General features: G+C 52.2%; 1 protein-coding gene across 3 annotated transcripts in view; it reads right to left on the reverse strand.

Annotated features, from left to right (window-relative positions):
* zeb2b (zinc finger E-box binding homeobox 2b) overlaps positions 1-21,555 on the reverse strand; it is a 65,538-nt gene that overhangs the window by 13,259 nt on the left and 30,724 nt on the right. For 2 of the 3 annotated variants that reach the window (XM_056431061.1, XM_056431063.1), the window contains exon 3: positions 3,383-3,646. In XM_056431061.1, the coding sequence (XP_056287036.1) occupies positions 3,383-3,646 (264 nt within the window). The remainder of the gene's footprint in view (positions 1-3,382; positions 3,647-21,555) is intronic. The other variant, XM_056431062.1, reaches the window with a different exon arrangement.

Here is a 21,555-nt window from a genome sequence, read left to right on the forward strand (position 1 = left end):
TCGCTTCTCGAACCCTCTGGTTCCCCCCCCCCCCAGAGGACACGTCTGACTAACTGACCCCTCCAGGGGGCGTCGTTCTCACTGCCAATCAGGATAATGACAGGGGGGGGGGGGCACACGGCGTCCCGGCACAGGTGAAGGGGGGGGGGGCTGTAAATAACCTGCGTGTGGGGGGGGGGGGGGATTGACAGGCTCGTAAACAGACCGCCGTCTGACCGCCGCGTCCCTCCACGGTCGACGGGAGGACGCCGAGTCCCTCCTCCCTGCTCTCGCTCTGCAAGTGTTGCATTGTGGGGGTTTTCACGGGGTCTGGACGTGTCCGACTCCCGTAGCCACGAAATGAAGATGAGCTCCGGAAAGCGGCGGCCACGTTGTTTGTCATTCCACCAGAAGAAGAACGCGTCCATGGAGCTGAATCCTGGAGGAACGCTCCCCAGCCTTCTTCAAATGAAAGGCGTCGTGTTGTGCGGTGGTGAATACCCCGTGTCCAGGCCTTCGCCGAGTAATGACAGGCTCTTCTGGAAGGGGGCGTGTCCTAGTTTAACTTTCCCCTCGCTCTGGAGTTTATTTTTCGGGGGGGTTTCACGTCCAAACCACAGGCTGAGAAAATGAACCGGGTTTAAAAACACGAATTAAACAACGACAAAACAAAACAGATTAAAAATATACCCGCAGGGATCAGATATCGGCGCGCATGAAGAACGGCGAACACGCCGCGGCCCGAAACTCCCTCTCGCCGCCGCCGCCGCGTCCTCGCCGTGTTTGTTTTCGGGCTGCATACTTTCAGGCTGACGAGGGGATGACCAGTGGGATTTATTGGCCCTCTACTCTGCCCTATTTACCTTGGAGGACTGGTGTTATCTGTGGTCTGAAGGGAGGCCCGGCCAGCAGGAGGTGGGCTAATACCACGATCACCTCGGCCTCTGGCACACACACACACTCACACACATGTAAGAGTGGGCTCCTTACAAAAGGGATACACAGTCATTGTGGGGACCGGGGTCCTTCTATAGGAGGAAGACTCATGCTGCTGCTGCAGGGGCCTCCTATACACACATGAACACACACACACATTATAGAGGACCAATGTTCCGGCTATGTCTCTTTGAGTATCTGACAAGAATACAAAAAAGAAACAAGAGAAAAGAAAGAGCGGTTTGATTTCTCCAGGAGTCGTTTCAAGCCACAGAAATGTGCCTATTTTTGGTAGCGGGGGGGGAAGGGGGGGGGGAATTTAGCAGTAAACGCTGGAAAAGTGTGTTTTGTCAGTCGTAAATCACAGAGGACGCGAGGCAGGAAGGTACACACCTCCTTGAAGAGCGATGCTGAGGTCGGAGACTCCGGAGGAGGCCAGAATACCTTTTGCCAGACCGCGATTCCACCTATTTTCATAGCAGCTCCGATGCTGTTTATTTTGAAAACATTCCTATTTTTACGGCCGGCCACCGCGGTGGCTTTAAAGTCTCACGTCTGCTGGATCCTGGCGTGCACACGCACACAATGGACTCAAGATAGAGATCGGATTAGAGCGGTTCGCGGGAGCCGACGCCATCTCTCGGTATTTTTACACCCAGGTTGTCAACAGCAGATATTTTCGCGTTGATGTTCCATCCCGTCAGCCAAAGAATACAGTTTTTATTTATTTCTCCTCCTCTTGGCAGGGTGGGAAAGCGTCGGATCCAACGGCGCTCATTAGAGGACGCGAGGAACTCCTGGACGAGGTGTTTACGCGGCGGACGGAGAACTCAAAGACAACAAGAACCGCTGTTTCCATCCAAAGCAGAAGGGAAAGGCTTTTGTTTACTCTCAGTATCTCGTCTGGAGGACGCGGCAGCTTCTATATTCAAGGGAGGCTCCTCGACGAGCAGCCTGACGTCGGGGCGGGGGGGAGAACGCAGGTGATTTATTTGAAAACGTCTGTCAGCGATGATGATGTCATGTTTTCCAGGCTGGATGTGGGATGAAGGAATGTCAAGGACAACGCCAGACACAAGACTCTGATTGTGGCCCTGGACTCACAGGAGATAAACTCCCTAAACTTTCTTTCTTACATGCAACACAGTTAAACAAAACATTTAAAAACACATCTCTGGTGAGCAGCTCTGTTGCGCAAGAACCACGTTTTTTTTAAAGCGTCACGTGACATGAAACGGGGTCCTGGAAGGGGTCCGGCGCTTTTTTCCCCAAAATTCACTCTCGCTTCCAAAAAAAAAAAAAAAGCAGCAGCTCTCGATAGGGGAGTGACGAGCGAAGGAGGAGGAGGAGGAGGAGGGGCGGTGCTAACTTATCTCAGGCCTAAGTTATGTGCTGAGGTATCACTGTAGACACTTAGGCACCGAGGAAGAAGAAAAAACACACACACACACACTGGGAAACACAGCACCCGCGAAGATTGGGAAAGAGACTCCCGAACGCTCTAATGAACTTGACTTGCTCTCCGAAATATGTCAGGCGCTTTATCACACCAGAGGCGTATTATCTGGGAATTGCAACATAGTTGAATTACAGACATTATGGCACCGCGGGTCTTTATCAAATAAACAATTACCCTATGCAACGACAGCTTGTTTATCCTTTATCTTGATTTATTTACCAAAGCGTCTCCTTTTCTCTTTCTCTTTTTTCATAAAAGAAGCCGTTATGAGGCGTTATTTAGGAGACGCCAAATGTTGATATCCGTTTTTTTTTCTTCATCCCTCATCAATGTGCGTTAAAACGCGAGCGCGCCGCACGCCGCGCGGCTCCTTCATTAGCGCGGCTCGTTTAAATCGGCTGTCTTACACGACTTCTCCCCGCACTCTGTTCCCGTCACATGCTCCCAGGAATCATCGACTCTTATTATACATGTAAATGGCTATCATAAAAATAAAAATTTCATTTAAGGTTGTTAATGGCTTTCTGGCGAAGCCGCCCCGGCTTCCTTTAATGATCACGCCCTGCCCCCTAATTAAAAGTATTTATCTTTCAAGCATCCGTGACTGGGGGCCCTGGGTGGAGGAGGAGGAGGAGGAGGAGGAGGCGGCGTCACCTGGGTGGAGCGGCGTGTTCTGGAGGAGCTCATGAGCTCTGGAACATCGAATCAAACACATTCGACATTTTTTTCTTCTTCTTCTTCTTCTACATTTCTGTAGACGGGGGTTCGACTCGAGTCGCGTTCGTTTGCACAGCGGGAGGGGGGGCGGGTTTGTTTGAGTCTCATCGGGCACCAGATGGGGGCGGGGCTTACGGCGTAAGACGACGCCGCGAGCGGCAGGAGGCGCACACATCTAGCTTAGCGTGTGGCTTGTGAGCGACAGCCCACCTGAAGCCCACGCACCTGGTGTGTGTGTGTGTGTGTGTGTGTGTGTGTGGGGGGGGGGGGGTAGGATGCGAGGACACTCACCAGTACCGTCCACGGAGGCGCTCAGCATGTCGTTGTCGGGCCAGATGTGCTCCACGCCGCTGTCCCTCATCTCGTCCTCCTCCTCCTCCTCCTTGGTGAGCAGGAGGCCGCGGCTCTCGGCGAGCGGCGAGGCCTCCGGGCGGCCGAGGCTGGCCGGGCTGCCGGCGCCGTTCATCGTGGCGGGGTCCTCCTCGGACGCCGGCAGCTTGTCGTCCTCCTCCGTCTCCGAGCCCGTCTCCGGCACGTTCTCGTAGTTCAGAGCTGGCGGGCGGACAGAGAGGAGAAGGAAGGTCAGAGGTCAGTTCAGGAGAACGACGGGAGGAATGTGGGCATGGCCCTCGGTTACGGCGTCGGCCGAGCGTTGACCTCTGAGCGCAGGCGACAGGAGTCTGTAAAAAGGAGGTTTATTCCCAGATTAAAAAGGTCGCCTCGCATCGCCGCTCGGTCCGAGAGGCGGAGGCGCTCTCTTTCTTTCCTCTTTTTTTTTCAGGGTTACACCCTAATTACAGCATCCGCGACTGGAATCTGTGACTGCGCCGCAGCGGTGGGCAGACAGCTGTCGAGGAGATGCGAGCCAGAATAGCCACTAATTTCCAGTCGCATGCCGCGGATGCCAACGAGCTGCACCTTTCAGGACGCTCTGCCCGCGCGGCGTTCCCCCGTCACGTCTCGCATGCTCCGCATAGCGCCGGCCCCCCCACACCTACAGACATACACATTATTCACCCCCCCACCCCGCATGTCTTCACATTTGCATCGCCGGCCAACCGTGAACATAAATATAAATGATTCGCCAACATATGAAAATATGACAGGACCTCGAGGCCTGTCGAGTGCACACGCTCAAGGAGGCTGACTGACACACACACACACACACACACACACTCGCACAGGCGTGCGCTCAAAGCTCCAGAGGAGCATCATGGGGCCCGCCCCGCTCCCACAACACCCAGGTCCCAGACATATGCCGGCTCCTCCTAAAATAGACGGCCTGTAAATAAGGGCTGTGAACCCAATCAAAGGTGGCTGGCGTGCAAATTAGTCACCGACGGCGGGGGCGGCGGCTTCTTCGGCTCACGCTCAAAGAGGACGTCAGAAGGACTTATTGGGGGTGGGGGGGGGGGGGAACACACCTCGCTGGCAGCTCACGCAGGAATGTTCTACGGTGGGAGCCAATCGATGGGAGAACGTGGACTGGGAGGACCGGACTGGGAGGACCCGCAGTGAAGGAAAGGAATTTATGTTTCTGAGTCATAAAAATAAAAAAGCGCCGCAGCGAGCTCACGAGGCTTTGGTTAAAGTCAACAGATTTATATCCGTCGTGGCTTTGTGCGTCGTGAGCTTAATTACAGTTTTTAATGTGCCATATTTTGACCCGCCGAGGCCCGAAAGCCCCTCCCCCCCCGCCGCCGCCTCTTGAACTCTCCCACATGAAGTTCACGCGTGACATTTCTGGAGACGTTATACATATGAAAAGATAAGCCTCCCCACATCTCCTCCTCTCCCCCCCCCCACGAGTGACCGGTCTGCACTTGCCTCCGGGGCGAACAACTGCACAACAGGTGCAAATTAAAATGAAAACAGGGCTTTCAAAAAAACGTGGGAGGGGAGGCGGAGGAGGAGGGGGCGGCGAGGGGGGAGCGGGAGGAGGCGGGGGAGGCTGGGAGAGCGGTGACCTGCCTCGAATACCAATCGACGGAAGAAACAAAACCTTTTCAAGAGGTGTGATCACAAGGGTTTAGGCACGTTCAGACTCAGTAATGCTCCTCGGAGATGGCAAAAAAATAAAAAGGCAACGGAGGCCGGAGACCCCGAGGAGCGGCTCCTGGGTGGTCCGCGGGTTTCCGTGTGAAGTTAGATGTTAAATTTCAAAAAAGGAGGAGGAGAAGATGAAGAAGAAGAGGAAGAAAAGAGCCTTCACCTGCTTAAAGTCGCGAACACAAACTTCCACTGAATGTTTCTCACACACACCGACAACTGAACGACACTCTGGGGGGATTTAAGGCCCCGTCACCTCCGAGGGGTTTGAACTTTTTTTTCTCAGCAATGTCCCATCAGCTCTGTGTCCCCCCCCCCCAGACCCCCAAACCTCCAGAGGAGGGGGGCCGGTAGAACAAAAGGCCGAGAGGCTTGGGAAGCTATCAACCCGTCGCTGTGAACCTGATCTCTGGATGCAGATTCAATGAGCGGCTGAATGAAATTATCTAAGGCTGGACAGGTTTTAAAGGGCCCATTGTTCCCCAATAAAAGGAGCGAGGGAGCTTCTTTTTGTTTGGCCACACATCCACCGCGGCGACGCACACCGGTCCGACCTCCACCCGCCCACGCCGACGCGCCATTGTGCACCTCCTGCCAAAACTCTGGAGAATTTAGATCTTCAAAAACAAAAAAAAGAAAGAAGAAGAAGACATTTTTTTCTATGTATTTATGTCTCCTTCTTGTTCTCAACTTTCTGAACGGATTTCAGCATCAGAAGAAAGAGGGGGTGGGCGTTGTAACTGTCTCCGAGAGCTACAGTAGATGCAATCTTCTCCCGGGCGTCAGCTGTCTCGCGCACCTCGAGGAGGCGGGCTGACGGCGGGGCGCCCGTCAAGTCAAACGCGTGGTATTAACGTCAAGACGGACGCCATTGTTGAGGTGCCACCGGCTGACAGCAGCCGCTCCCCTCCGCGAGCGCCGCGCATCTTATTGGTATTGTGTCACGCCACAAAGTATTTCTAACCTACTAATATTTCGCAAAGGCAGTTATTTCGCCTTCGCCGCCGCCCCCTCCTCCTCCTCCCCACCCCCCCCGCTCCTAATCAGCCTTTTGTGTTGCTGAGGAGAGAGACAAAGAAAAGATAATGTTTACTCGTCTCCTCTCCTCCTCGTCTCCTTTTCTTACCTCGAGTGTGTCAAATCAATCATACCTGTTTGATTCGGCTTTCTTCTTCTCCTCCTCTTTATTCTCCCACCGTTTAAGGTAAATAAAAGGAGACTTGTTTGACTTGAGTAGTGCAGATAATTAAAATGACACGGCGTAACAACGCAACTCTTGTTTAATATCGGGGTTTTAAAGTGTCTGACATAACCCTTTCAGGGGCCCGGCTTTATTCTGTCACTCAGGGGAAGAAGAGGAGTACAGAGAGGAGAGGAATATTGTCTATTGATTAGGAAGAAGCATCAGCGGTGACAGCCTGAGAGAGTCTTATTAAAACCTCATCACGTCTGATGGAACTGAAGAAGAAGAAGAAGTGAGAATCAAATGATTGTTTACACAGCCACGAAGGGACGGAGATAAAAATTAATAAAAAGCGTTCACGTCGGAGTCAAAATCGGCAAAAACCAAGAGACGACCGTCGTGCTGCATTCAAAGACACTCGGTGGAATACGCGTCCGCCAACCCAGCCTCTGATTTTGACCCCGTGCGTCTGATTGTCCCCCAAAAACTGTGTGTACGTGGAAAGAGAAGAAATGCAAGAAAGGGGTTAAAATAAACGTGAATAAAAAGTTTAAAGTGCTCCAGGACATCCAGCGCTGCTCCATCAGAGGCATTTAAACTCTGTAAATCTTCCCGTCTCCAGCTGCACAAGTGAAGGTTCAGAGGTGTTGCACCTGCCCCCCCCCCCCCCCCCACACACACACAGCTCACAGGTGTAAGCGGGTTTATTTAAGGACCCCAGAGGAGGCGCTGGAGGCCTTCCTGCTGCCGTCTGCAGCGCTCAGCGGGCCGGCGGCGGACGGCTCACGCCCACGCCGGCGCTCCGGCTCTCACCCCGGCGCTCCGGCTCTCACCCCGGCGCTCCGGCTCTCACCCCGGCTGAGCGTCGGGGGCTTCGGCTCCAGGTGACGCGCTCCGGCCTCCCACGGCGGTAACGAGCCGGGACGGCCTCCCTATTGGGCGATAACCGCTCGCGCTCGCTCCCTGTCTCATGAATGTGAGCCGAGCGCATCACCTGGATGGCTGCGAGGGAGACGTGTGTGTGTGTGTGTGCGTGTGTGTGTGTGTGTGTGTGTGGGCATTAAGGTGGAAGCGAGGTCGCTGCCTCGTGGCGGTGGAGGTTCTCACGATGACCTTTTGTCTGCCGTCTTATAAACCTCACACCTTCAGGAAGTTAACTCCTTCACCGTCTTCTTTTCTTGCCACCATCTTTTATTCAAATCCTGTATTTATTGACATTTTATTGCATTAAAACCTTTTATAAAATGTTAGCGATTTTTGTTTATAAGAAACAATAAAAAAATTTAAAAATCATTTTAATTCCCTGAATGTTACATTTGAATGCGAGTGTGTTTTCGGGACCGGACTCAGACCCACGGAGTCACGGCACACAAAGCAGCAGCAGACGTGTTTGGGTGTATTTGGTGCTATCTGGTCCGGGGATAATGGCGCGGTGGAGCACACGGGGCAAATCAGGGCCAAGTCGGTGAAAGGACGGTGGCAGAGGGCAAACAAAAGGGCCTGAAAGGAGCCGGGGAGAGAGAGTGAGGGGCGAGGGAGGGGGGGGGGCGATGAATGGTGGAAACTCACTGAAGTGTAAACGTAACCTGGGAGAGAGTGTGTGTGTGTGTGTGTGTGTGTGGAGAGGGGGAGGGGTGTCGCTGAAAAGTGAAGTGTTTGACTGATATGAGTTGTTTTTACGGTTTTAACCTTCTTCTTTTTTTTTTTTTACAATCCAGAAGCCCCGAGGTCCCTGAACGTATCGTCGCGCCGAGAAGCCGCATAATCCACACACACACACACACACACACACACACACACACAAGGTGAATCCAGGCCCAGAGTGGAGACACGAGAACACAGATATTTACAAAGGTTTCTCTCTCTTCCAGCACGTCACCACGCATCCGTCTAATGGCCGCCGGGGTCTTTGTCCTGCGAGGAGAGAGACCCCTCGCCACCGCCACCATCGCCGCCGCCGCCTCTTAATTCAATTAAAGTCCCATTTATTTGCCGAGGAGGCCCGGGCAACAGGCCGGGGAGGGTTTGCTCAGCAGCTCAGAGGTCCCACCTTTACTGGGTCCTGCACGGATCCACCATCTGTGCCTCCCCCCTCCTCCTCTTCTTCCTCCTGCTCCTCCTCCCCCAGTTCACACATGTTCCTGCCTCCAACAAATGTTCGGAGTAACCCCCCCACCCCCACCCCCCCTCACCGCCTCCTGCTCGTCACACAAGCCAAAGAAGAAGAATAAAAAAGACACACAAAAGCTTCCCCTGGCTGCCCTCAGGACTCCCAGGCCAGGAGAGTGGGAGGGAGGATTCAGAGAAGAAGAACAGAGAGGGGGGGGGGGGGGCTGTGTGTGCCGAGTGGGGGTTAGAGATTACACATTTATATATATATTTATATATGTTATCACGGTTCAGGTGAGCTGCCCTGACACACATCAAGCATCGGGAAGTGAGAGGTGGTGGTTGGTTGGTTGGTTGGTTGGTTGGTGGAGGGATGGGGGGCGGAAAAAAAACGGTTAAAATTAGAAAATTTAATTTATTTGATAATTTCCCAGAATAATTAGAGTTAATATGGGTTAATTAATATGCAAATCTCTCAGCAGATGTTCGGCAGCGAGGCTGCGCGCGGCGGAGGAAGAAAACAGAAAACAGCCCCGTCTCCTCTCTCCTGCCTGGTTTTGGCTGTCAGTTACTGGGCCGTAATTACTGTAACTAACCACACACACACACACACACACACACACACACACACTGAGAGGGGGGGGGCTGCTTCCAGTTCGGGATTCTTCTCCCTCACAGAAGAGAGACCAGCGCTAATTTCCCTCCACCATAAAGGCTCTTTTTATGCTGCTGAATGAACGCTTTAAACTATTTGGAAATGTGCTTTGTGTGTGTGTGTGTGTGTATGTGTGTGTGTAGATTGCAAAGCAGTGGAGGCACCTGCACGTTAATATAAAGTACACACACATGTGGTGCCGTGATATTAAAGGGTGTGTTTACGTGTGATTACTGAATACCGTAAACATTCATATTTTAATACACGAGCAAATGAGAGGCTGGGAATAATACTTTTTTTATATTAAAAATAAAAACATATTTTAGTTTCGGAAGTTACGCTTTTATTTAACAAATTGCATGTTTTAATTATATAATTTTATTTAAGCAAACACAATTTTTAAAATAATTTGTTGATCGACAGTAAATAATAAACAACACATATATATATATTTTAAACATTCCCAAGCTTCTAATATGTGATAATTAGCCGTTTTAAATCGTAATAAATTTGAGTTAATTTTTTCTATGTTTTCTGCCATTTTACAGCCTAAATAATTAATCAATTAAACCTAAGAAAATAGTCAGGAGACCCGTGGATCACGATAATAACAACAGCAGCAGCTCCTTGAGGGGGAGGGGCCGGGCGCCTTAATGCAACCATTTAATTCTTCTTCCCCGGGGAGGAACATACAAGAGCCGTCTCAGGGTGCTCAGGGTTCTCCTGTGGTCAGCGCTCCTCATAATAATGTGTTTCCGATAGCAGTGTGTGTGTGTGTGTGTGTGTGTGTGTGAGACTGTTATCTAAATCGTTCCTCTTTCTCTACGACCCAGAGTCTCTCTCTTCGTTTCCACTCCTCCTCCTCCTCCTGCCCAGTCTCTAAGGGACACCGTGGCTCAATGCCATAAGTCCACGCCCCGGCCTACACACACACACACACACACACACACACACACACACACATATATGACAAAGAGGCATGTGGAACATTTATATAAATAGGAGCACACGCTTTCACACATGTAAAAACAACACACACACACACACACGCGCACACACACACACACACTCAGGTGGTGGAATCTGCTGACATGGCCTCGTATCAGGTTGAATGTGGAGGTTGGGCCGAGGCGTCAAATTGATAGTCGCAGCCTTGTGTTATCAGGTCTGGCTGTTTAATGTTGGAACCTGTGTGTGTGTGTGTGTGTGTGTGTGTGTGTGTGTGTGTGTGTGTGTGTGTGTGTGTGTCTGTGTGTGTTTGAAGGCCCCATGAGAGCCGGTGTGGCCTTGCAGTGCTTTGTGCGCATGAGCGTCACCGTGATAACACATCTGCTTTGGGTTCATCTGTTTATGAATCGCTCTTATCGGCCCTGGAAGTGCTGCGGCGCTCCTGTGTGTGTGTGTGTGTGTGTGTGTGTGTGTGTGTGCGTGTGTGTGTGTGTCATTGTGAGTGTTTACAAGAGAGGAAAACAGCGAGACGAAGAAGCGAAGTGACGAACGGGGAAGATTTGCTTTGACTGAAACGATTAGCAAAACCTTCCTGAGGCCTCTGAGCACCGTGTGAGAGGGTAGGAAGGTAGGGAAGGAAAGGTAGGGAAGGTATCGAAGGAAGGAAAGGTAGGAGGTAGCAAAAGGTAGGAAGGTAGGAAAGGTAGGAAAAAAAAAGTAGTGAAGTTAAGGAAAGGTAGGAAAAGGTAGGGATGGTAGGAAAGGTAGGTAGGAAAGCTAGGGAAGGTAAAAAAGGTAGGGAAGGTAGAAAGATAGGAAAGGTAGGGAAGGGAAAGTAGTGAAGGTAAGGAAAGGTAGGAATAGGTAGGGATGGTAGGTAGGAAAGGTAGGAAATGTAGGAAGGTAGGAAAGGTAGGTAGGAAAGTTAGGAAAGGTGGGAAAGGTAGTAAAGGTTGCATCCTTCGAGGACAGGTGAAACTCTCTCCAGAGGCAACATCCAGCACTGCTTCGTTCCCGATGTGCCTCGTTTTAATAAAAAAGAATCTATAAAAATAAATGACTTGCTCTAAGTATATGCAAATTCAAAATGTAAGCAATCATTGCAAAATTAATTTTGCCAGAACTGATTAAAAGCTTTAATAAATCTATATACAGTATTGCGCCAATCTGATATTGTAAATTTATTACGCTCCCTGTAAGATTAATTAGAGCGCCGCGGTAACACATTGCACTGCAAGGCCAGATTACTGTACTTCTTTTTGTGAATAACAGTTAGCAGAACCTGAGCCGTAATTACCGGCTAACGGAAGCTTTTGATGCCGATTTCCAACCAGGAGGAGCGAGAGAATGAAAAGAAACAAGAGAGCTTCTCCTCTCCGATGCGCCGCGCATCTATTTTGGAAAAGAAAAGAATTAATCACTTGCTTGAAGTTCATCTTTTAATAATATTGCGGGAGGAGGAAAAAAAAAAAGGGAACAATCCGGGCTGGAAGACTTCATTGAGGGAGCTGAGGACTCATTTGATCTGGGAGTTGAGCAAGGCATCAACACTCTGGGGCAAACCCAATTAAACAAATGTCCCCCCAAAAAATGACACCGGATCAAAAGCAGTTGGAACCGGCTTGCAGCTGTTGCCGGCGCTCATCCCAGACTCTTTCACCTTTTCCTCCTCAGACGCTCCAGCGGCTCCACCAGATAGCGGCCAAAAAAAACAACCGGTTTGATCTGGCCAAGGTTGTCGAGCATTCCTGTCCACGGGGACGGGGCCACGGCCACGTTTATCTCTGCAAAACAGCACCTGAGAGCTCCTAAAAACAACAACACGTCTCACCGGCCTCCACACTCCAGAGCCGGAGAGACTCTGAACATATAAATATATATATATATATATATATATATATATATTTATACATATATACATATAGATATATATATATATGTATATGTATATATATATAAATATATTTATATAAATATATATATTTATATATATATATTTATATATATATATATTCCTGAGGAAACGAGATGAGAAGAGGACCACTTGTGTTTCTGCCTCTTTTTCTGAGACACCAGAAAACGGGGCAGAGTGAGACCTCTCGTCGTCATAAAACTCTTCCAGCCACCAGCTGTTTAAAGGTCGGTCAGTGTGTGCGTGTGTGTGTGTGTGTGTGTGTGTGTGTTCAGGGGGAGTCAAACAGGGACCTCAGATGGACTGAAGAGATCAGACAGGATGAACTGGGGGAAGAGTGGGGAGGGGGTTTAGGGGGGGGTCCAGGTGAGGGGCCACAGGAGGGTGAGGAGGGGGGGGGGGGGTCCTCTTCTTCCTCTCTGGTCCGAGCCAATCTGGGGGCCCAGGGTCTCATTCACATGGTAATGAGAGTGTAAAATCACATCTGTTACCCCTACCAACACACACACGCACACTCACACTCACACACACGCACACACACACTCACACTCACACTCACACACACACACACACACACACACACAAAGCAGACCTTTGTCACCTGAATAGCATCCCCACCAGGTATCAAACAAGCACCAGGAAATGGTGTGTGTGTGTGTGTGTGTGTGTGTGTGTGTGTCTCATCCCCAGCGGGAAACCGGCAAACTGGGCTCTCCAATCAGTAAATGACACACACACAAACACACACAGACACACACACACACAGACACACACACACACACACACACACCGGAGAGGTGGCCTGGGCCCTGCAGAGAGGGAAAGCCCTCTGGAGAAAGGCGACTCTCTCTGACACTGTTACCAACTTCCCAATTAGCTACCAGGCAGCCAGAGGGGGGGGGGGGGGGGTAGTCTGGACAGATAGGGGGCATGGCTTATCGTCACGGCAACGACCCGAGTGTCTGAAGCCGTCTCCGGGACGCTCAGGTGTGAGCACCTTTACCAAGGGAAACGTTTCTCAATGCGTCTCTGAATGGATTTTTATACACACACTTCCTCTTTCCTACATCTGTGTGTGTGTGTGTGTTGCACAGTGCCAGCGGCGAGGTACACCAGGTGTAGGCAGCAGCGAGACGACAACTTAACCTCTCGGTAAACGGCTCAAACGGGCGGCGCCGCGGTCGGAGGCGCCCCGAGCCCCCCCCCCCCCCCCCCCCCACACACACACACACGAGCCCCCCGTGACTTCCACATGACGTGGGTGTAAACAGGCGTTGCCGTTTGCTTTCTTCCCTCTCGCCGGTGAGCTTTTCTTCATGTACCTGTCTCTTTTCTCACGGAGCCGCAGGAGGTCGAAAAACTACACTTTTAATCACATGGTGGGAGGTGAGGGGGGGGGGGGGTCTAGGGCTCCTTCGCATGCTGTGCTACACCTCGACTGCAACCACCTCCACGTCTACAGGTGCAACCTTTCATTTATCCCTTTATCTAATCGCTTCATACAGAAATAACTTGAATATATATATATATAAATATGGATATATATATCCATATTTATATTTTCCCTTTCACACGCGTACCTGAGGCTCTTCTCGGTGAACAATGAGGCCGATTATAAGATAATTGGCTTAAACTCCCCGAATGACAACAAATAAAAGGTCACAATGAGGTCCGAGCTGCTCGTGTGAAGATATTAAATTGCTCTTTTTAATGAGGTTTCAGGTATCTGGCTGTAACTCACCCTGAGCTCCACGGACGGCTCACAGGGAGAACCAGCAACCACAAGGGGAGAGAGGGTAGAGAGGAGAGAGAGAGAGAGAGAGAGAGAGAGAGTAGAGAGTAGAGAGAGAGAGAGAGAGAGAGAGAGAGAGAGAGAGAGAGAGAGAGTAGAGAGAGAGAGAGTAGAGAGAGAGAGAGAGTAGAGAGAGAGAGAGGAGACAGGTGAGAGAGGAGAGAGAGAGAGAGAGTGAGAGGAGAGGAGAGAGAGTGGAGAGAGAGGAGAGAGGAGAGTGAGAGAGAGTGGAGAGAGGTGGAGAGAGAGAGAGAGTGGAGAGAGAGAGAGTGGAGATAGAGAGAGAGAGAGAGGGAGAGTGAGAGAGAGAGGGGAGAGAGTAGAGAGTGGGGAGAGGTGGAGAGAGAGAGGAGAGTGGGGGAGAGAGAGAGAGGGAGAGGTAGAGAGGGAGAGAGGGGAGGAGAGAGTGGGAGAGGTGGGAGAGAGAGAGAGAGAGAGTGGAGAGTGGAGAGGTGAGAGAGGTGGAGAGTGGAGAGAGAGAGAGGTGAGAGAGTAGAGAGAGAGAGAGAGAGAGAGTAGAGGAGAGAGAGAGAGAGAGAGTAGAGAGAGAGAGAGAGTAGAGAGAGAGAGAGAGTAGAGAGAGGAGAGGGAGGAGAGAGAGAGAGAGTAGAGGGAGAGAGAGAGAGAGAGAGAGAGAGAGAGAGTAGAGAGAGAGAGAGAGAGAGAGAGAGAGAGAGAGAGAGAGAGAGAGAAAGTACAATTTAAATTCAAAATCTTTTGGGACTCAGAATTGTTTCTTAACGAGGGAGGAGAGAATAGAGAGAGAGAGTAGAGTGAGTAGATATATACTCATATATATATATATGTGTGTATGTGTGTGTGTGTGTGTGTTTACATAATTGAGCAGCTCCAGTCTCCATATAAGTGAAAAGGAAATTTTGATCTAAGGCTCCACCTCCCCCCCTCCTCCACCCTCCTCCACCCTCCTCCCCTCCTCCTCCTCCTCCCCCCCCCCCCCCTCCATGTTTCTGTCACTTCTCTCCGTCTCTTGTTGTTTTTGGCCGTCTTGAGTGCGGCGGAGCGAGCGCTCAGGTACCCGGCTAACGCCGAGGTGCTAATTAGCTCCGCGGGATAATTGATGTGTAGATTACACCGTTGAACAAATGCTCCGACTTGTTTGTTCTTCGCACTTCTCAGCCTCCGCGAGAGGAGGAGGAGGAGGAGGAGGAGGAGGAGGAGGAGAAAAGAACACCACCTCCCCCCCCCCCCTTCTTACCTCAGCCCTAATGAACACTTTACCTGGCTTGTAAAGGAGGCGGTTAAAGCTGCCAAGGCACGGGGAAAACAAAGAGGGGTTCATCTCCCACAGGTGGAACCGCTGGCTGCTTCAAGACCTGTGAGTGTGTGTGTGTGTGAGTGTGTGTGTGAGTGTGTGTGTGTGTGTGTGTGTGTGTACACGCTCTGCCAACCCCTGAAGGAGAGGATGGCGAGCATATATAATTCCAAAAGGGAAACAATTTAAAAAATGAAAGAGCATGCCATTAAGAGCGCCGATGGCTTCCATTGCCCCCCCCCCCCCTCGCTATAATGCTATTTCCTCTATCTTTTGTCTTTGGGATGCTATTATTAGCTGAGTGCCCCCCCCCCCCCCCACACACACACACACACACGTCCGTTGAATTTGCTCATTAAGAATCCGCAAACACGTCGGAGCCGCTAATAAACCAATCAGGGAACGAAGAAGAGCTCCGGCCCGAGGATCTTCTTCAGGCGCTCGGCGGTTTTTTTGGGGGGGGAAAGTGGAGAACCATTAGCGGGACAGATGTAGAGGAGAGAGGTGAGCGGGGGGGGGGGGGGGGGGGCTCCTCGGACCGCCCGCCATCCGTCACCTCGCCGCTCCACAAGTTAAACACATTATGGAGCTTATTGAGTCTCATTTCTGCTGCTGTCGTTTCCTCCTCCTCCTCCTCCTCCTCCTCCAGCGCTCACAAACCTGCCACCGCATGCACGCCATTAGTATTTCTCTTAGCCGGCCTGATTAGTCAGGCAGGAGAGAGAGCGAGAGAGAGAGAGAGAGAGAGAGGGGGAACTCAGCCAGAGACATAAAGTCTCTCTCTCTCTTTGTTCCTTCCCTTAAAGCTCGTCTCTCCGGCTCCAGAAGCTCCCGGAAGTCACGCCGTCGCGACGCGTGTTCTGTGCTCTGCAAGATGGCCGCCGCCGCCGATGAATCGACGGCTTCACCGGGACGCCGTCCGGCCGTGACGGACCCTCTGGACGCGACCCTCGCTGCAGAAAGGCCCGTTTGACTCTCCTGTTCTCGCCCCTCGGGGTTTGGCTCGTCGGGGCGATAAGCCGGCGGAGAGATGAGCTCTCCTCTCCGACATCAGCCCTGAACTCCCGGGGACAGATTACCGCGTCACGCCGAAGCCGGGCGGCGTGTTTGGACTACGCCAGATTGGGAGTCTTGCTGACTAACTGGCGGTTTCCCGTCGCCCGACCCGATAACTCTCCTCCGACATCCCTCGGCCGAGCGGGCCGAGCGGGCGGGGCCCTTTTCTGTTTTGTTTTTCCCCTCCCTGCCTTTTTCCTGTCGCCATCTCGGTATTTAATCTAACACCGGCAGGCGGCACGAGGGGTTTACTCCCCTCCCCCCACGTCAAAGACAGCATCGGAGAAGGCAAAAGAGGGAGGAAGAGGGAGGAAGAGGGCCGAGCACTCAGGCGGGGAGGGCACAGGAAACCTGGGCCGAGCGTCAGCCCGAACAAAAGCCTTTCATCTCTCCTCCCCCTCAAGACGGCGGCTCCTTTCAAGTCCTCACCTGATAAGGAGACTGTTGTTTCTGGTGGGTGCAGTTCCCCTCTCGCCCCTCTAGGGGTCTTACGGATATTAACGCATTCAAAACAGGTATTTTTACGGCGGGCCTCGGGTCAGACGGCCGAAGAAGGATCCGTATGCGGATAACTGCCCCGTGATCCATTTGAGTCGGGCGGGCCGAGGACGGCCGAGGACCCCCGGGACCACGTCTGATGGAGGGAGCATAAATCACGGGGAGAAGAAGTTGAAGAAGTCGAGCTCCCACGGAGGGAGAGGAGGAGGGGGGGGGGGGCGACCCGGCCATCATCACCTCAGTTAATATATCAGCAACCTCAGGCCGGGCGGGGGCGGGGCGGCCCAACAATGAGGGGGGGGGGCTTGTTGTTGTGGGACTGTTCCACCCACGGAGGGGCGGAGCACCCGGGGGAGTCGCTCCACCAGCCGGGCAGCGCCGCGACCTTTAACCTCGGGGAGAGTTGGGCAACCGGAGCTCCGATGGAGACGCATAACTCTGGCGGTGTGTGTGTGTGTGTGTGTGTGTGTGTGTGTGTGTGTGTGTGTGTGTGTGTGTGTGTGTGTGTGTGTGTGTGTGTGTGTGTGTGTGTGTGTGTGTGTGTGTCAACGTCCCCCACATGAGAGATGACGAGGGAGCATCTCAAACCCAATCTCCTGAGCCAAGTGGGCCCTTTTTCTTCCCACCTATCTCCTCATCTGCACAGGAAGTAAATGACGCCCCGGGGGAGCACTCGCTCTTTCCTTCCTCGTCTCCTCGTCTCCTCCCTCCCTCTCCCCCCCTCTCTCTCTCTCTCTCTGTTTGTTGTTTCAGGTAATGAAAACAGAGACGTTTTCATGTTGTTTTCCTGACCCAGACGACGTGAACCGAGCCTCCCGCTACGAGGTGAAGTTTGACAAGATCCTTAAACACCCCCCCCCCCTCCTCCTCCCCCCCCCCTCCCTCCACTCAAGCTGTTGCGTAAGAACCTCTGCATTTGTGGTAATGGGCAGCTAATTGATCCCACGGGGTTCCTCCGGCGCGGGGAGAACTTATTTACTCTTGTGACAGAGAGATATTTCAGCCCCCCTCCCCTAATGTGACCATAACTCTCATTCTCTTATCTGCGTGGGGCACCTGAAGGTGAAAAGGGGGGGGGGGACGTCTACACCGTTTTTTTTTGAGAAGCGTGGGCTGGCGGGGTTGACAAGCGGCCGTTGCACCGCAGAGGGGAACCAATCAGGCGCCAACACCTTGACTCTTCCTCTCCAAATGTGGCCGCCGCTGCCGCCGCCGTGTCGGCGCTACAAATTGGCTTCCAACAGGAATCCGAGGTGCCAAAGAGCCATTAGACGGACAAAAAGCTTGAAGTCTACCCGGGGATTAATGTGTCAAAACCGGCGAGAGAGACACAGGAATCAGCCTCTTCATTAGAGGTTGGCGTAAAAAAAAAAAAAGGAAGAAAGAAGAAGGAAGCAGACGTGTTTCTGTGGGTTCACGCCTCTCCTCCAGGTGAGGAGGAAGTGTCTGACGGGGCTTTGTGAGCTGGAGGCTGTCATCAGGACCCGAGGTTCACCGGAGCCCTCCGGCCGGAGGCTCCCGGGTCACGGACCCGCGGTTCCACGAGGTCGGCCGAGGACACGGCGTTTTGTTTGTCGTGCGTTATTTGCGTTTCGCAAGAAATAAAAAACGGCGGCCGCACCAACAACACACCTGCACCACCCGGCCCGATTGCCAAGCGAGCTCCAATTAAACAAAGTCGTAATCTGCCCCCCGACAGAGCGGATTAGGCTTTGTCCTGGCGGGGGCCTCGCATGGGGGGGGGGAGGGGGCGGTGGTTAACCGCGGCCGGCGACTTAATTTCCTGTGAATGCGCCCCCGGTCTCCTACCTGAGTCGGCGCCGGTCGGGCCGGTGTGTGTGTGTGTGTGTGTGTCGCCTCTCGCTTCGTGGGACTCAGAATCCTGTGAGATAACGGGCTAATCATTTGTCACCGCGAGAAGCAATTCCCTCCAATCGCCCGGGAAGAGAGCGCCACTTTCCTCCGCTCGCTGTCAGGATGGCAAGAAATTACATTCGGCCCATGCCCCCCCCTCAAATCTCCCCTGAGCCCCGTTTGGACCGACAGAACAACAGCTGACGAGATTGGAAACGACAAACACACACAAACACACACACATGTTCTCTGTCACTGAAGCTGAGAGGATACGCTTCCTTAAAAAAAAAGAAATCACTTATTTCACCCCTGAAACCTGCCGAGGATCTTTGTGTTCCCTCAAATCTGGTGAGAACATTTGGTCAAGAAATACAAGAAGACATAATCACGCAGGAGCTTTGGAGAACTCTGGGAAAACACATGCTGGCAGATGCACACGCACACGCACACACACACACTCACACACACACACACACACACACACACACACACACAGGGCCTGTCCACGCAGCTGTTTCCTTGTGGGATTCCTGGAGTCGTTACTCTGTGACTCTCTGCTTTCTCCCCGAGACAATCGCTGACACGGAGCGGCGTCCGACAGCCGGAGAGTTCACCGACTGACACGCTGACCTGGCCCTTGAGCAAGGCGTCTGGGCCCTCTGCTGCAACCTCGTGTCGACATGTCGACCACGGCCAGAGTGCAACCCCTCCTACGCGTGGGGAAACACTTCTGGGTATTTGTGCATGTTATATTAGGTTTTAGGTTTCCTTAACTACTCGCAGCCTGCAGGAAAACCACCTTTTATACTTTCTAAAAGTGCCAAAAGACAAACGAGCTTCACATCAACGTCTTCATCAGCAGCTCCCGAGGTTCACGAGCTCCCACACGGTGAGTTAGTGGAGCGACTGGCTCTGGGAACGCTGCCCACACCGCATTGGCCGTACTTAATTACATTACGCACGGCGCGGGGGTAATCACGGCGTACATGAACACCGAATTAAAAGCTCAATATTGCCAGCGTGGAAAAAAAGACAGAAGAAAAGGACCTCCTGACATCGAAACGGTGTTTTTGTGAAGCGTTTTTTTAAAAAGGAGGAAAAAAGGAGCCGTACTATTAGATTAGCAATGCTGAATTAAGGGCAATTTAGAAGAGAAAAAAGAAGAGGAGAAGAAGAAGAAGAAGAAGTCCAACCTGAGAGGAGATCAGTGGCGTCTGGGAGACACCAGCTTGTTGATGGCGTAATGCTAAGTCTGTGTGTTGAAGATAAGAGCGCCATACAGTCGGCCCGAGGCCCAAAGAGTGCGTCAGAGTGGGGGGAGGATGTGTGTGTGTACACAGATATATAAATAAGAGTGTGTGTGTGCGTGCAAGACGAATGAGAAAGGTGCTTGACGGTGTGAAGCGACTTATCTCTCATTATGGGGAACAGTGGCTGAATGAGGCGGTCGATAGAAGAGAGAAACAATTAGAGGGGAGCGTGTGTGTGTGTGTGTGTGTGTGTGTGTGTGTGTAATAGATATTCCTGTTTGCCGTGAAACCAGGTTACAGGTTTCATAAAAGAGACGCGCCGCGAAGCATTGAAGGAGAAATGTGGAAAATTGATCGTTTCGAGCCTTTTTTGGGGGGGGGAATTTTAAGGTGGTATTTTCAAAATGGAGGTGGCAGAAGGAGGCGCGACTCCAAAAGGAGACGTCTGCTCCTCTCAGGGTCGACTGAATAACGTACGCACGCCTCGGGCACGACGGAGCAATCGCGGCCTTTGAAAAAAGGGGGCGGGGCTTCACTTTGGACGGATTAACGGGGACGTGGCGTTGCATAAACACGTCTTCACCTCCATGTGAACATCCAGGTTCAGTCTGCCGTTGCACTGCACTCTGGGTAAAACGGCTGACATGTAAATGTGGAATGACAGGCCCTGGAGAGGAGTGTGTGTGTGTGTGTGTGTGTGTGTTCAGGTTTGCCCTTGATAAAAGAAGGAGAGGGGGGGGAGGGGGGGAACTAAATATTTGTGCCGAAGGAGATAAAAGTGAAAAGAGGGATTTGCCGTCACGAGAGCGAGTCTGACAGGTTGAAGGGCCGGAACCGAGCGAGCCGACACCTCGGTGGGCCCCGTGTGATGGAGGGGGCATTAAACCCTCCGTGTGTCCTCTCCGCCTCACTAAGCCTCCGCGGGCGCCATTTAAAAAAGTCAAACGCCTGAGAAAATGAGCAATTAGGAGGAAGGAGAAGGAGGCAGAGTAACGGCGCGGCGCTCAGGTGTATTTACTGCCCCCCCCCCCCCCCCCCCCGCTGGGATAAACAGCAGCGGCCCGCTGTGTTACCGCAGGTACTCACTTTCAATCCACGCTAAATGCAGAATAATGACAGAGAGAGAGAGAGAGAGAGAGAAGAAGAAAAAGGAGGCGAAGGTTTTCCTCGTCTCTCAGACTCGCCTCCCGCTCCTCCTCCTCCTCGCCGCCCCCGGTGGCCGAGCGGAGGACGAGGAGCGAGAGCGAGGAAGAATCAATAAAGAGGCGAGACCCCCACCGCCGAGCACCTGGCCAGAGGCCGCTCGCCGCGTAGGAAGCGGAGGAGGAGGCCGGTTGGGGTGGAGGGGAGGGAGGCTTGAGGAGCAGCTCGGCTCCTCCCACAGCGGCGCTCAGGTGGCGGAGCAGTCGGATTATTAAAAAAAAGTTCTATTTGAAAGTCTTATTTCCATCCGCCTGAGATCACTTGGCAGCCGCACAGAGTGGGTGGTGCTGTGGAGGAAGGTGGAGGAAGCCACGAGAGTTTAGGAGGCTTTCAAACACCACGCAGCTTTTCTTTAAAAACTTTTTCCGAGCCCCTGTAGACGAGCCGGAGTACGTGGTGATCACACACACTGACCTCAGATCTGCTCTGCAGCTCGTTCGGAATAAAACGCTCAGATTCAGCATCCAGGAAGTTTCCCTCCATCACGGCGGAGATCTGCAATTTCGAGGAAGTTTCTCTCTTTCATCCGGTATTTAATTTTACTTTTTTTAAAAGGCCCAATAACATCCTGTCTGCTGGCCCCAGTGGAGCAACACTGTGAACCCAGAGGCTCCACGGCAGCTGTCTTCACCTTTTTAATCGCGTAGAAGAAGAAGAAGAAGAAGAAGAACCTCCCAGTTGG

Source organism: Pseudoliparis swirei, chromosome 14, assembly GCF_029220125.1.
Source record: "Pseudoliparis swirei isolate HS2019 ecotype Mariana Trench chromosome 14, NWPU_hadal_v1, whole genome shotgun sequence".
Taxonomy (NCBI): domain Eukaryota; kingdom Metazoa; phylum Chordata; class Actinopteri; order Perciformes; family Liparidae; genus Pseudoliparis; species Pseudoliparis swirei.